An 11,275-nucleotide genomic window follows, 5' to 3' on the forward strand; every position below is an offset into this window, starting at 1 on the left:
CACAACACACAGTCGAGGTTAGTGGGTGAAGTTTATTGACCATCTTTGCAGTTTGAATACATTAGGTTACAAAACTCTTTTTAAAATCACCTGGAACACTAGCAGAGAGCACACACCAGAGAGCTATACAACATCATCACGCAAAAATAAAATTTTATGATGAAAGAGAGGCGCACTTAATACTGAGCTTGCATGTTAAAATTAAGAAAAGACAACTTTTTTTCATACACAATAGTGCAAGAGCTACTGGAGTACAAAAAATGTGTCATGCATTAACATAGAAAAACAGTCAGCTTTTCTTCTTGTAAAAATTAACTTGCAACTAATTTCACAAGAATAACAAACAAAAACTTATGTACAAGTAAGATAAATATTACCCAAACTGGGAGTAAAATAAAGCTATAAAGACAGAGAGCACACAAATGCATTAGTCAAATGTCTATTCCCTCACTTCATCATGCAAAAAGGATGAAATAGTGCAACAAAGACCACCAATCCAAATATTGAGAAGAGAGCTACTTACGCATCACAGAATGCCTATATAAAAACATACATATATAAATTTTTCAACACCATTGTTCCAAGCATTGAGCAGCATTTACAGGGGTGTTGTAATAAATAAAAGATAATATAAGTTGGTGTTACATAATAAAGAGCACACGTTGCTATTTCAGGACAATAAACAAAAAAATCTGAATAAAACAAAGCATGGAATTATTCATTTAAAGCGCAACAGTGTTAAGACTTAATATAAATTAAATTTTTAGTTGCATTCCTTCACTGACAATATCACAGAAGGTAATCAGATCAGAAGATTTCAATTTGGTTATGGACAAAAGAATACTGTAGTACACTCGTTGCTCAATACTCCAAATTTAATGAAAATACAACAAGCAACAGTGCAATGTGCCATGAACTCAGCATTTTTGAGCCTTAATTGAAGAGTCATTCAACGAAAGAAAACATACTGGGAATGCTTTAGTTCCACAATTAATAAAATTACACATTTTGTGAATTGAAGCAATTAAATTAAGAGAGTTATCAGTGCAACAGCACTAAGCAAAAAGGTTAAAAATGCCTAACTGATCTATCTATCCTATACAACAATAAAGCCTGAATGTGGAATGAACAAAGCATGTGTGATGTAATACAGAACAGCAACTCCCACAGCATCTATTTGTAGGCAGGTGGTGTAGCAAAGAACTTCTTCTTTCCCCTTACAGACCTGCAAAGAAATTTTTATCATGAAAATGGAAGGAAAAAAACCTACTATAGAGGGCTGAAAGAGAAGTGAAGGTAAAGCAATTGATAACAGTACCTGGGGGTATTTCCCAGGAAATTTCTGGCCCCTGCTAAGAGTGATCCTGTTGACGGAGTGTGTGAAAGACACTCTGGATCTCTGTTTTCTACTCCAGAAGGATGAGCAAAGTTCGCCCAGTAATCAGCAGGCAGTCTCATCAACTGGTCCACAACCTGCGAAAGACAGTAAACATGAAATTACTTCCATAATTAACTTGTGTAACAGCATAGCTTATTGCAACAGAATCTCAAAATACTTACTGTGGCCTGCTTCTTGGTTTCTGATAAGAGAACTTCAGGTTCAGGATCAGTTGTGGAGTACCCCACAATAGTTGGTCCAAAGATTTTAGATAAATTGCTGATGGGCATTCTACATTCTGGACACTCTGCAACACTGAAAAGAAACCATGACTCAGAAGAGAAAACTATCAGAGAAGTAAAATACATACTCCAGGCGAATTAAAATATGATCATACTGTTGCAAATGAAGAATGAGTGTAGCAAGAGTGTCCCGGTTAGGCTGAGGAAGCTCTGATATGGCCTGGAACAATGCAGCCTGTGCATCTTCTGGATCAGGAATTTCAGTAGCGTTGACAAAGTCATGCCAATATGTTCTCAAGATCAAAGGCTCTCGCAATGACCTCAGAAAATCCTTCACTGTCCCACAAATGACATGAACATCAACATTTGATAGGTTTGGAGCTCCTTTCCCTCGCAAGAAATTTTCCTGACGTAGGTGAAAAAAGATATATAATAACATTACAAAAAAAATAGGAATAAGAAAAAAATGGAATGGCAAGCCAGATTTTAAAACTTACCTTGAGAGCTTTGACATCTCGTTCAGCTCCAGGTACTCTGTAGATTCCAACTTCTGTCAAACCACGACTCTCAATTTCCCTGATACAATGAACAATTATGGATGGCACCATGGGACTGGTCATTGGTGTGTAGTCAGCAATGGTACCCTGTGTTCCAATGAAAACATTAGTCAAGGAGCCCAGATAATAGGCGAATGCAGGGTATGCATTATTCCAGAATGATTCTTACCATAGCCCCTTTGACAGCGGGAGTGTTTCCAACAGGTATACAAGGAAGAGGTAAAAGTCCTTCACACTCCATGTGGCATGATGCACGACAATCCTGACATTTACTGTACACTTTTCCAAATTTCAACCTGAAATAACAAAAGTAATTATAGGCAATTGTTCCTTTCAAGCAACTTTAATGTTTGCATCGCCAGCTCACCTCTTGCCACAGTAATTACAAGCATCGGGGCAAATGGTCGTCTTGTGCGTGAAACTATGTGGCCGAGTATTCATATTCTTCCTACTCATTCCATAGCTGGGACTTATGTCTAAAGTGGAGGATCTGGTAACAGATGTTGGCGGCTTCATGGACATTTTCTCATTTCTTGGTGTGGCCCAGTTATTGTTGTTACCAGAACTGCTGTCAGACGTAGTCGAATCTACAACAACTTCAGAGGTGCCACAATATCAAAAATGATGTCAAAACACTTTCATATGCAAAATTAGTCAGTTTCATTTTATTAGAGCTTCAGATTACTAAAGTAGAATCCTTGCAAGCTGAAGAGTCAGATATCATACCCAATGTCTCCCATTAGCAAAAAATGAAACCCTGCCCACTTACACCCAGAATTTAAAGCCTGTTTGACACTTCATAGGTGAAGTACTAATTTCTTTTAGCACAACTAAAACTAATGAGTGTGTCAACACTGTCCCATCGGCCTTACGGTGAAAGTCTAGAAAACAACTATCACCAAGATTACAATGGGAGGGAGAAGTATTGGGTTGAGTCTGAGATAAATGACGTCAATTCAACCAGAGCTCATCATACGCTTCTCATCACTAGCTCATTCACAAACAAAACAGCATTAACATTAGAACATGGAGGCCACTTACTTGATATAGGGGGAGCGGATGGGAAAAGGTCTGCAGCTGGTTTCGGTCTTGCAGAAGGCTTGGTCTCAATTTTAGAACGAGCTTTGATATTACCTTCTCGTTGCACAGTAACAGTTGTGGTAGCTACAACTCTTTCTTCAGTGCCCATATCAGATCTCCGAACCTGGACAGATTTGAACTTAGTTCACAGATAAGAACTTGTGTCAAAAAATTTATTAGGCTGCCACTCACCTCAAGACTCTTCCGAATATTGGATCTCCTTCTTTTGGGGCTTGGGGCAATGTCATCAGGAGTAGGGTTGCATTTTTTGAAGTCCTTTCTTGTATCAAGGAATGAAGAGTTCAAGTCCAAGTCATCTTCAGAGCGAGAATAGCTCATATCAGACATGAGAGATCCTGCAACGTCAACAAGTAATTAGATCATGATTGATTGCCCTGACCAGCAGAAGAGTTGTGCTTCTGTTCATACCAGTTGAATCAAGTTCTGCAATAGTGTCCAACCGGTCAGCAATGTTGTTGGGGATCCCAGAATGACTAGTTTGATTGATGAAAGACAGCTTTTCTCTCGTTTCCTCGGGTAATTTATTTCGCTGATCACCAAGAACATCTCCAATCATACGAAGCTGCATTTCCTGCCACAGTGAACAAAAACAATGTTAATGCATGAAAATATATCATGAGACAGTTCCAAGAAGCGTCGAGACATCCATTACTTACAAGAGACCGTTTTTCCTTTTCAGCAGCTTTGCATGTTTTGATTTCATGATCTAGAAGCTTTCTGGCATGAGTTAATTTGCCAGCGAGAACCGCCGAGTTGTGATGACTTTGATCTAAAGCTTGTTGTAAGCGACGGCATTCGGTCACAGCTTCTGACCATTGCAAGCGTAGGCTCTCCACAATTGGCAAAAACCTCACAAATTCTGGTGGAAAAAGAGAAACACACATAGAGAGAATCCTACTAAAACTAAACGAAAGGAGTAAAAAGACCAATGGCCTACACGGAACAAACCTGCTTCTATTTGAGCATCTGCTGTCACAAGTGAGTTCGTACATCGGTGCAGATCATCCAAGCCGGCCAGTAAGGATAATTTGAGCTGAGCCATTGTAAATATCACATGCCCTACGAAAGGAGAAAACAGTTGTTACGATTCGAGAGCAAGATCCAACAGTTCCGAAACAAGTTTGACGGCAAGCTAAGTTTTGTGGCCCATCAATGCACGCAATCTTTAACCTCTCTTTGGAGTAACATTTCGACAAGTCTGGACCGCGCCACATCCAATGCGGGACAGTGAATATTTCTTCTAGCATAAAAAGTAGTGGACAACAACTGTAGGCCAAACTCACCTTCCAACAAAACTTAATAAACAACTTGGACTAATTCAAAACATACACCATCACATCACAAAACGGTTAAATTTCAAACTGAGCCGCTGATGCCAAAAAGAAGAACAAGTCGTTTGAAAATGGACCAATCACGGGGCTGGCCGCGGTCACGTGGTGAAGCGGGTCGAGGAGACCGTGAGCGCGAGCTGATCTAGAAGGCCGTGGCCGATGGCGGCAAAGTTACCTAACGCGGCGCCAAGTTTCGAAGCGAAGCGCGCAGCGCGCAGCGGCGCGGCAACGGAGGAGTGCGGAAGAACCGGAAAACCGAAAAAACGCGAAGACGGGAAGGAAAACGAAACGGGCAGCAGTGATCCGAATTATCCGGTGTCGCATTGCATTTCGTTGCAGCAGCTACAAAGCCAAAGGCCCACATGGAGTCGTGTAATACAACGTCCTTAAAGTTGGCTGGGTTATGTGTGAAGTCCGGCTTTTCATCTTTTTCCACTTGCCGAGTCACTGGCTCCACCAAATAATGCAACAACTACACCAACGACCAGAACCGAACCCGTCGTCCTCTCGTCTCCTGCCGACTCGCTGACTGATAGGAAGGTGAAAACCAATCCCCAGGTTGGCCGTGGGCCGTGTGCCGCCATGGGCCGTGCCGCCATGGGCCACGGACCCGGCATGGGCGGGCTTCACATCGGACATGGCGTGGCATCGCGTGGCGTCGCGTGGCATGCAACGGTCGCCGATCTTTCATCATCAGTGTCAACTGATATTAACATGCTGCTCCACCGGGCCTCAACTGACGTGCCGATCCTGGACCCCCGAGGTGAAGGGTTCGGAAATTTACCGAGGAATTAGCATGCCGTTCGACTGAGGTCTGCTCGAGCTGCGATTTTAAGGTCAAGGAGTTCGATTTTACGCTTTGAGAGGAGCCGCATGGTGGGGAATTTTTCGGCGCGAAATTTGAAATGACCACCAGCAACAACCAGGGTCAGGGTTGAGATGGGCCGCGTCATCAGCATGCCCGGTCGCACGACCAAGGCACCACACTCGTGGAATGTGTTGGTGAAAAGCCAATCTTGGATGGTTCGATGGTTCGATTCACTCGACTCGAACGAAAGCAAAACGGCGTGCCTTCCCGCGCGAAACGCCTCCGCCGAACATCGCCTCGGCGCTCCCACGGCTGCAGCACCGCAGCGCTGCACAGGTAACACTATCTCGGTAACCGAACCCTCGGACTTGCGGTGGGCTGCTCCTCATGTCCTCATGCCTCCGACCAGCTGGCCATGCAGTGCATGCCACGGCCTGGCCATGCCATGCACACGGCCGTGTGCGGCTCACCGGCCCAGCGGTCATTGGTGGTCATTGGTGGCCATTCGTCGCTCTGTCTCCCTCGCACTCGCACGCGTGCGCACGCGCCGCGCCACGGGTGCGACGGAGACAGCGGCGAAACGAATCCTCGGAACGAGACTGCCGCGCCGAGCACGGTGGCCGCACTGGACAGACACACGCACCACGCGCTGCACCCGTGCACGCTGCCCGCGGTGACGTGCGTGCGTCATCGCGGGATCCCTCAGCAAAACGCGAGCCAAATGCGAGCCAAACCGTCCATTTCGTTCGAGTTTCTGCCGAGACAGTCGGTAATACCGACGCGTGTCAGAGGGACTGCCTACCTTCCGGGCGGTGCACCCGTCGATCATGGATGGGTCAATCGACCTTCGGAGAGTCCTTTTCGTCGCTCTGTCTCTCTCGCACCTATGCGGAACGCCCCACGAGTGCGAGAGAGACAGAGAGATGAAAACGACTCTCTGTGCTGCTTGTCCCGGTGGAGTGAACGACCCCGCGGTGCCCGCGGTGCTCGCGGTGCCCCCTGTTTGCATTGCACGGCCCGCACTGCCTGGCGGCCCGGCCCGGCGGCGTGGCCCATGGTTCGCCGAGGCGGCTGGGCCGGGCTGGGCTGCTGGTACTATATCCGGCGCGTCCGGCGTGCGGGCTTTTCAAGATTATGCCAGTGAAGCGGAGCAGCGGGGCGGGTGGTTCAGCGTGCAGTGGCGTAGTCCCAAAGCTCCCACGCCGCAGTCGGTGGTTTCCAGTGCCCCGTCATGGCCGCCGCCCCCGTCTCCGTGCTGCTGCTGGCGCTCCTGCTGCAGACGGCCAAGGCCGCCAGGGCCGAGCTCGGCGACGGCGACCGCACCTTCCCGACGGGGTTCGTCTTCGGCTGCGCCACCGCGTCCTACCAAGTGGAGGGCGCCTGGAACGAGAGCGGTACACTGCTACATTGCCCGCAGGCACACTGCAGGCTGATTCCCGAACGATGCTCTGTCTCTCTGGGGCCCGCAGGCAATGCCCGCAGGGGCGCCAGGGCGACGAATCTCCCTTTCGGAATCAGCCTGCAGTTCGCTCCCCCAACTAGCGTCGGTTGGTGTTGTCGCGAGTGTGCGGATCTGCTAAAGGCAAGGGCGAGAACATCTGGGACCGGCTGGTGCACGAGCACCCCGACTCCGTGGCGGACCGGTCCAACGGGGACGTGGCCTGCGACTCGTACCACAAGTACAAGGAGGACGTGAGCCTGCTCAAGGACTTGGGGGTGAGTGGGTAAACCAAGGGGTAGAGGCCCACTTCCACCCCACCCCTCCCCTTTTGTGGGGTGGTTGGCTGACCTTGCCCCACTGCCGTGCACTGTGTCCTGAACGCCGCGGTCCCCTTCCAGATGGACGTGTACCGATTCTCCATTTCGTGGTCGCGGATTCTGCCCAACGGCATGGTGGGCAACCTCAACAGGGCCGGCGTGGACTACTACAACAACCTGATCACGGAGCTGCTGTCCAAAAGCATCCAACCTATGGTGGGGCATCTTGCCACTCTCGAAGTTGCCATCCGACTTTCCGAGTACTTGAGTGAGACGCGCGACGCCTTTGCAGGTGACGCTGTACCACTGGGACCTACCGCAACCCCTGCAGGACCTGGGCGGCTGGCCCAACCCCCTCCTGGCGGACTACTACGTCGACTACGCCGACCTGGCCTTCGGCCTGTTCGGCGACAGGGTGAAGCTCTGGCTCACGTTCAACGAGCCCTACGAGACGTGCGTGTCCGGGTACGGCAGCGGCCACAACGCCCCCGACCTGGACCTGGACGGCGTGGGCGACTACCTGTGCGCCCACACCGTGCTGCGCGCCCACGCCGCCGCCTACCGCCTCTACCACCGGAAGCACGCCGCGTCGCAGAAGGGTAGGCTGTCTCTCTCGCACTCATGGGGCGGCCCGCACAGGCGCGAGGGAGACAGGGCGACGAAAACGACTCTTGGAAGCGGAGATGTTGGGGTTGGTCAGTAGGCGCGTGCCTTCGTCCGCAGGGAGGGTGGGCATCACGCTCAACAGCGAGTGGTTCGAGGCGAGGAACGCTTCCAGCGAGGAGGACGGCCTGGCAAGGGAGCGCGCGCAACAGTTCAAGGTGAGTGTCGCCGCCACCTGCGCTTCGGTTTCACCCCCCCCTCCCCGAAGCATCACGAGACGCCCTGTCGCAGCTGGGCTGGTTCGCCCACCCCATCTTCAGCGAGGTGGGCGACTACCCCCCGGTGATGAGGGAGCGCGTCATGGCCAACAGCTTGGCCCAGGGGCTGTCCAGGTCGCGGCTGCCCACCTTCTCCGCGGCCCAGGTCGCGGCCCTCCGAGGTAGGTCAGTGCGACTGCACGAAAGAAACCGACGAGGCGTAACAGAGTCTTTTTCCGCCTAGGATCCGCCGACTTCTTCGGGCTGAACCACTACTCGACGTACTTGACGTCCTCTGCGGCCCCGGGGGGCGACAAGGCGCCGGCGGCGTCCTCGTCCTTCTCCAGGAGCAGCGACGCGGCGGTGCAGTTCGAGCAGGACCCTTCCTGGCCGGGCAGCGCGTCGACGTGGCTCAAGGTCCGAGAGACGTTTTCGTCGCTCTGTCTCTCTCGCACTCATGGGGCATCCCCTATAGAGAGACAGGGCACTGTGTTACGTGGCTTGGCTCCGCGCTGGACCACGTGACCGATGTGTTTCCCCAGGTCGTGCCGTGGGGCTTCCGGAGACTGCTGGTGTGGGTTCGGGACGCGTACGGCAACCCGCCAGTGATTGTGACGGAAAACGGGTTCTCCAGTGCCGGGTCGGACCTCAACGACACGGCCCGCACCGCGTACCACTCGGTGAGCATGCAGTGCACTGACTGTCTCTTCATGGCACTCCAATGTCCCCCATAAACAACAACGCCCTTGTTGCAGCTCTACCTGGAGCAGCTGCTGAAAGCTGTGCACGAGGACAAGTGCAATGTGTCCGGCTACATCGCCTGGAGCCTTCTTGACAATTTTGAGTGGAACGACGGATACACGTAAGACACATCCGATCGAAACTCATCGGACGGTTTTCCAGTATCCCAAAAGAATTCCTATGCATTTGCATAATTTCCTTTTTGGTTTTAAGACATTTTGGATTTTAAATTGGTCGAACTCATAGGAGTGCGCGTTCAGGCGTGGTTTCATTTTATTGACATAATATTCGCAAAGTCGTACCGCGTCTCTCACCCGTGTCGCACTCGCACCTTTGTTGACATGCTTCAAACACGGCTGAAGTGAGGTGCCGGGAACCGGGAGGCGCAGGCCTGGGCAGGCCAGGCATTGCCAGGCATGCTATCTGATCTGATGGCGTGGCGCCGTGTCGCGATGCGAGCCAACTCGAAGAAACAAAGTAATCGGACGTCACTCCCCCAACCCGCCTCCATAGCTCAGTGGTTAGAGCACCAGTCTAGTAAACTGGGGGTCGAGAGTTCGATTCTCTCTGGAGGCAGAAATACTTTCTAATTTTTGAATTAATAGACGCAGTGCAACGAAGAATACGTTTCACGTAGCCTATGAAGGATTTTAAAAAATAAAATCCGGCACGCACATACGCCTTACGTGACCTACAGACGCCTATCTTATTGAAACAATCGGAAACAATAATTTTAAGGGAAAGTGCCGGAGAAAAATGAAGGTTCCACCGAGATTTGAACTCGGATCGCAGGATTCAGAGTCCTGAGTGCTAACCATTACACCATGGAACCTCGCTGTAGAAAGACGGCCCCTCTTCCCAAGCAACTGAACCGGACCTCACCTTTCACTTCCCGAGCGCTCCGCGGCTCCGCTGCCCATCGCTCTTCGTCGCACAATAACTTCCCCCTCCCTCATGGCAGGCTGGTCCCGAACTGTCGCTGTCTCTCTCGCGCTGATGGGGCGTCCCCCAGGAGTGCGAGAGAGACAGTGTTCGGAATCCCAGCCTGCAGACCGACGCGTCTGCCTCCCCCGCCCTCACCCAACGGTCTATTCAAAGACCCCTCCCCCTTCCTTCTTTGCGGCTGTGTCGTCACGTAACGCACGAGAGCGATTTAAACGATTTAGAGATGCCTCAGCGCTATTGCAGCGCTACGGACCGCCTCCGATGAAGTGTTTGACGGTCATCGGTGTTCCACTGTGTTCCAGGGCCCGGTTCGGCCTGTACCACGTCGACTTCGCCGACGCGTCGAGGCCTCGGACGCCCAAGGGATCGACCGGCCTGTTCAAGACCATCACCAAGACGCGACGCCTGCCAGCCCTGCCTCCGCACACCCACCAGTCCCACCAGTCCCACCAGTCCCGCCACACGGACGATAGGAACGAAATTCATGGATCGGACGCGAGAGTCGTTTAATGAATAATGGATCTCAACGGGAATCGCATCGTTGGCACCACGCCATTTGCACATTTCCAGGAAATTAACAGTGCGGATAATTCTTATGGCGTGCGGCTGGTGTCGGCTGGATGTGGCAGGCATTTGACGGAGCACACTGTTGGTCGCCACGCCAGCCACGCCGGCATCCGCGTGGCGAGCAGCTGATTGGAGGCAGTGGGACGGGTGGGGGAAGGTGGGGGAAGGGTGGGGGAAGGGTGGGGGAAGGGTGGGGGAAGGGGCCGCCGAGGCAGCCCACCGGGCGCGGCAGTGCTGCGGGCGGCCTGCACCGCCGTGGCAGGCGCGACCCGCAGACCCGACAACCAGGCAGGCTTTTGTCTTTTGCACAGACTACCGAATGCCCGGATAACCTGTTCTTTCGCAGCGTTGTCATGGTCACACTAGACCACACCTCGAGCACTTGCCCGTCAGTCTGACCAGCCTTTGTCTTCCAAGTGAAGAGTCACTGCGTTTCCGGTTCGAAACATTCACACCATTCGAATTTGCATAAGAAATAAAATGAGATGCAGAACAAGACGTGTACGGTTCGCTATTTAGTAGCCAATTCCAGGTCGATCCATTAACGCGGGATTGTGGCGTTATGTGACGAGGCAAGGCGCACGGAACTCGTCCAAGATAGTGGAAGAGTCGAAGGAGTCAAGGAGGAAAAGGAAAAAAAGGGAGCCGAGGAGCAGAAAGGCGTTTGTTCGAAGCCTGCCAGTTGATGGCATTCATCGCGCGAACTGAAAATGGAAATCGCTGTCGTTGGTACTTATGTAAGTGTTCCGTGGCGGCCGGGCGCGGCGCGGCGGATGCCAGGCCTAGGCCAGGCCGCTCGAATTCACGGACATCGAGGAAAAACGTTTTCGACGGTGTTTGTCAGGTCGGAAGGGAGAAAGGGTAGGCAACCCTCCGGCAACCAAGAGTAAAATTTGCTCCCGCAACTGATGAGGTTGAGTTATGATGCTCGCCCGTGTTGTCCAGAAACAAAAAAATATTAAAAATACCAAAGTAAAACGAGGAATG

At 51.3% G+C, this 11,275-nt stretch overlaps 2 protein-coding genes and 3 non-coding genes across 5 annotated transcripts; 2 read left to right on the plus strand and 3 right to left on the minus strand.

Annotated features, from left to right (window-relative positions):
• Positions 1-12: 12 nt before the first annotated feature.
• Positions 13-4,721, minus strand: LOC117639169 (rac GTPase-activating protein 1). Its single transcript, XM_034374571.1, has 13 exons — positions 4,562-4,721; positions 4,227-4,337; positions 3,935-4,137; positions 3,687-3,849; positions 3,450-3,613; positions 3,219-3,381; positions 2,545-2,773; positions 2,347-2,473; positions 2,118-2,264; positions 1,776-2,026; positions 1,561-1,693; positions 1,319-1,473; positions 13-1,225 (listed from the first exon to the last, which is right to left on the minus strand). Exons 2-13 carry the CDS (start codon positions 4,318-4,320, stop codon positions 1,174-1,176), a joined length of 1,881 nt encoding a protein of 626 aa, XP_034230462.1. The 5' UTR covers positions 4,321-4,337; positions 4,562-4,721; the 3' UTR covers positions 13-1,173.
• LOC117639827 lies at positions 2,849-3,156 on the minus strand. The gene has a single exon (XR_004587388.1). It is a non-coding gene; the product is annotated as a small nucleolar RNA U85 (small nucleolar RNA).
• A 1,917-nt stretch (positions 4,722-6,638) lies between the features above and the next one.
• On the plus strand, positions 6,639-10,427 carry LOC117639302 (myrosinase 1). Its single transcript, XM_034374839.1, has 10 exons — positions 6,639-6,811; positions 7,000-7,133; positions 7,257-7,391; positions 7,468-7,774; positions 7,899-7,996; positions 8,070-8,217; positions 8,280-8,452; positions 8,578-8,715; positions 8,791-8,897; positions 10,024-10,427. Exons 1-10 carry the CDS (start codon positions 6,649-6,651, stop codon positions 10,229-10,231), a joined length of 1,611 nt encoding a protein of 536 aa, XP_034230730.1. The 5' UTR covers positions 6,639-6,648; the 3' UTR covers positions 10,232-10,427.
• Trnat-agu lies at positions 9,280-9,352 on the plus strand. Its single transcript has one exon. It is a non-coding gene; the product is annotated as a tRNA-Thr (tRNA).
• Positions 9,537-9,608, minus strand: Trnaq-cug. Its single transcript has one exon. It is a non-coding gene; the product is annotated as a tRNA-Gln (tRNA).
• Positions 10,428-11,275: the final 848 nt, after the last annotated feature.

The sequence above is a fragment of the Thrips palmi genome, unplaced genomic scaffold (genome assembly GCF_012932325.1).
Source record: "Thrips palmi isolate BJ-2018 unplaced genomic scaffold, TpBJ-2018v1 HiC_scaffold_11, whole genome shotgun sequence".
NCBI lineage: Eukaryota > Metazoa > Arthropoda > Insecta > Thysanoptera > Thripidae > Thrips > Thrips palmi.

Excerpts from the sequence above, each read along its gene's own strand:
- LOC117639302 (XM_034374839.1), top strand. The coding sequence starts at position 6,649 with ATGGCCGCCGCCCCCGTCTCCGTGCTGCTGCTGGCGCTCCTGCTGCAG. Across the intron at positions 8,218-8,279 it reads CCAGGTCGCGGCCCTCCGAG|GATCCGCCGACTTCTTCGGG; the intron begins GTAGGTCAGTGC and ends TTTTCCGCCTAG. Across the intron at positions 8,716-8,790 it reads CCCGCACCGCGTACCACTCG|CTCTACCTGGAGCAGCTGCT; the intron begins GTGAGCATGCAG and ends CCCTTGTTGCAG.
- LOC117639169 (XM_034374571.1), bottom strand. The coding sequence starts at position 4,320 with ATGGCTCAGCTCAAATTATCCTTACTGGCCGGCTTGGATGATCTGCAC. Across the intron at positions 4,138-4,226 it reads AGATGCTCAAATAGAAGCAG|AATTTGTGAGGTTTTTGCCA; the intron begins GTTTGTTCCGTG and ends TTTTTCCACCAG. Across the intron at positions 2,265-2,346 it reads CCGCTGTCAAAGGGGCTATG|GGTACCATTGCTGACTACAC; the intron begins GTAAGAATCATT and ends ATTGGAACACAG.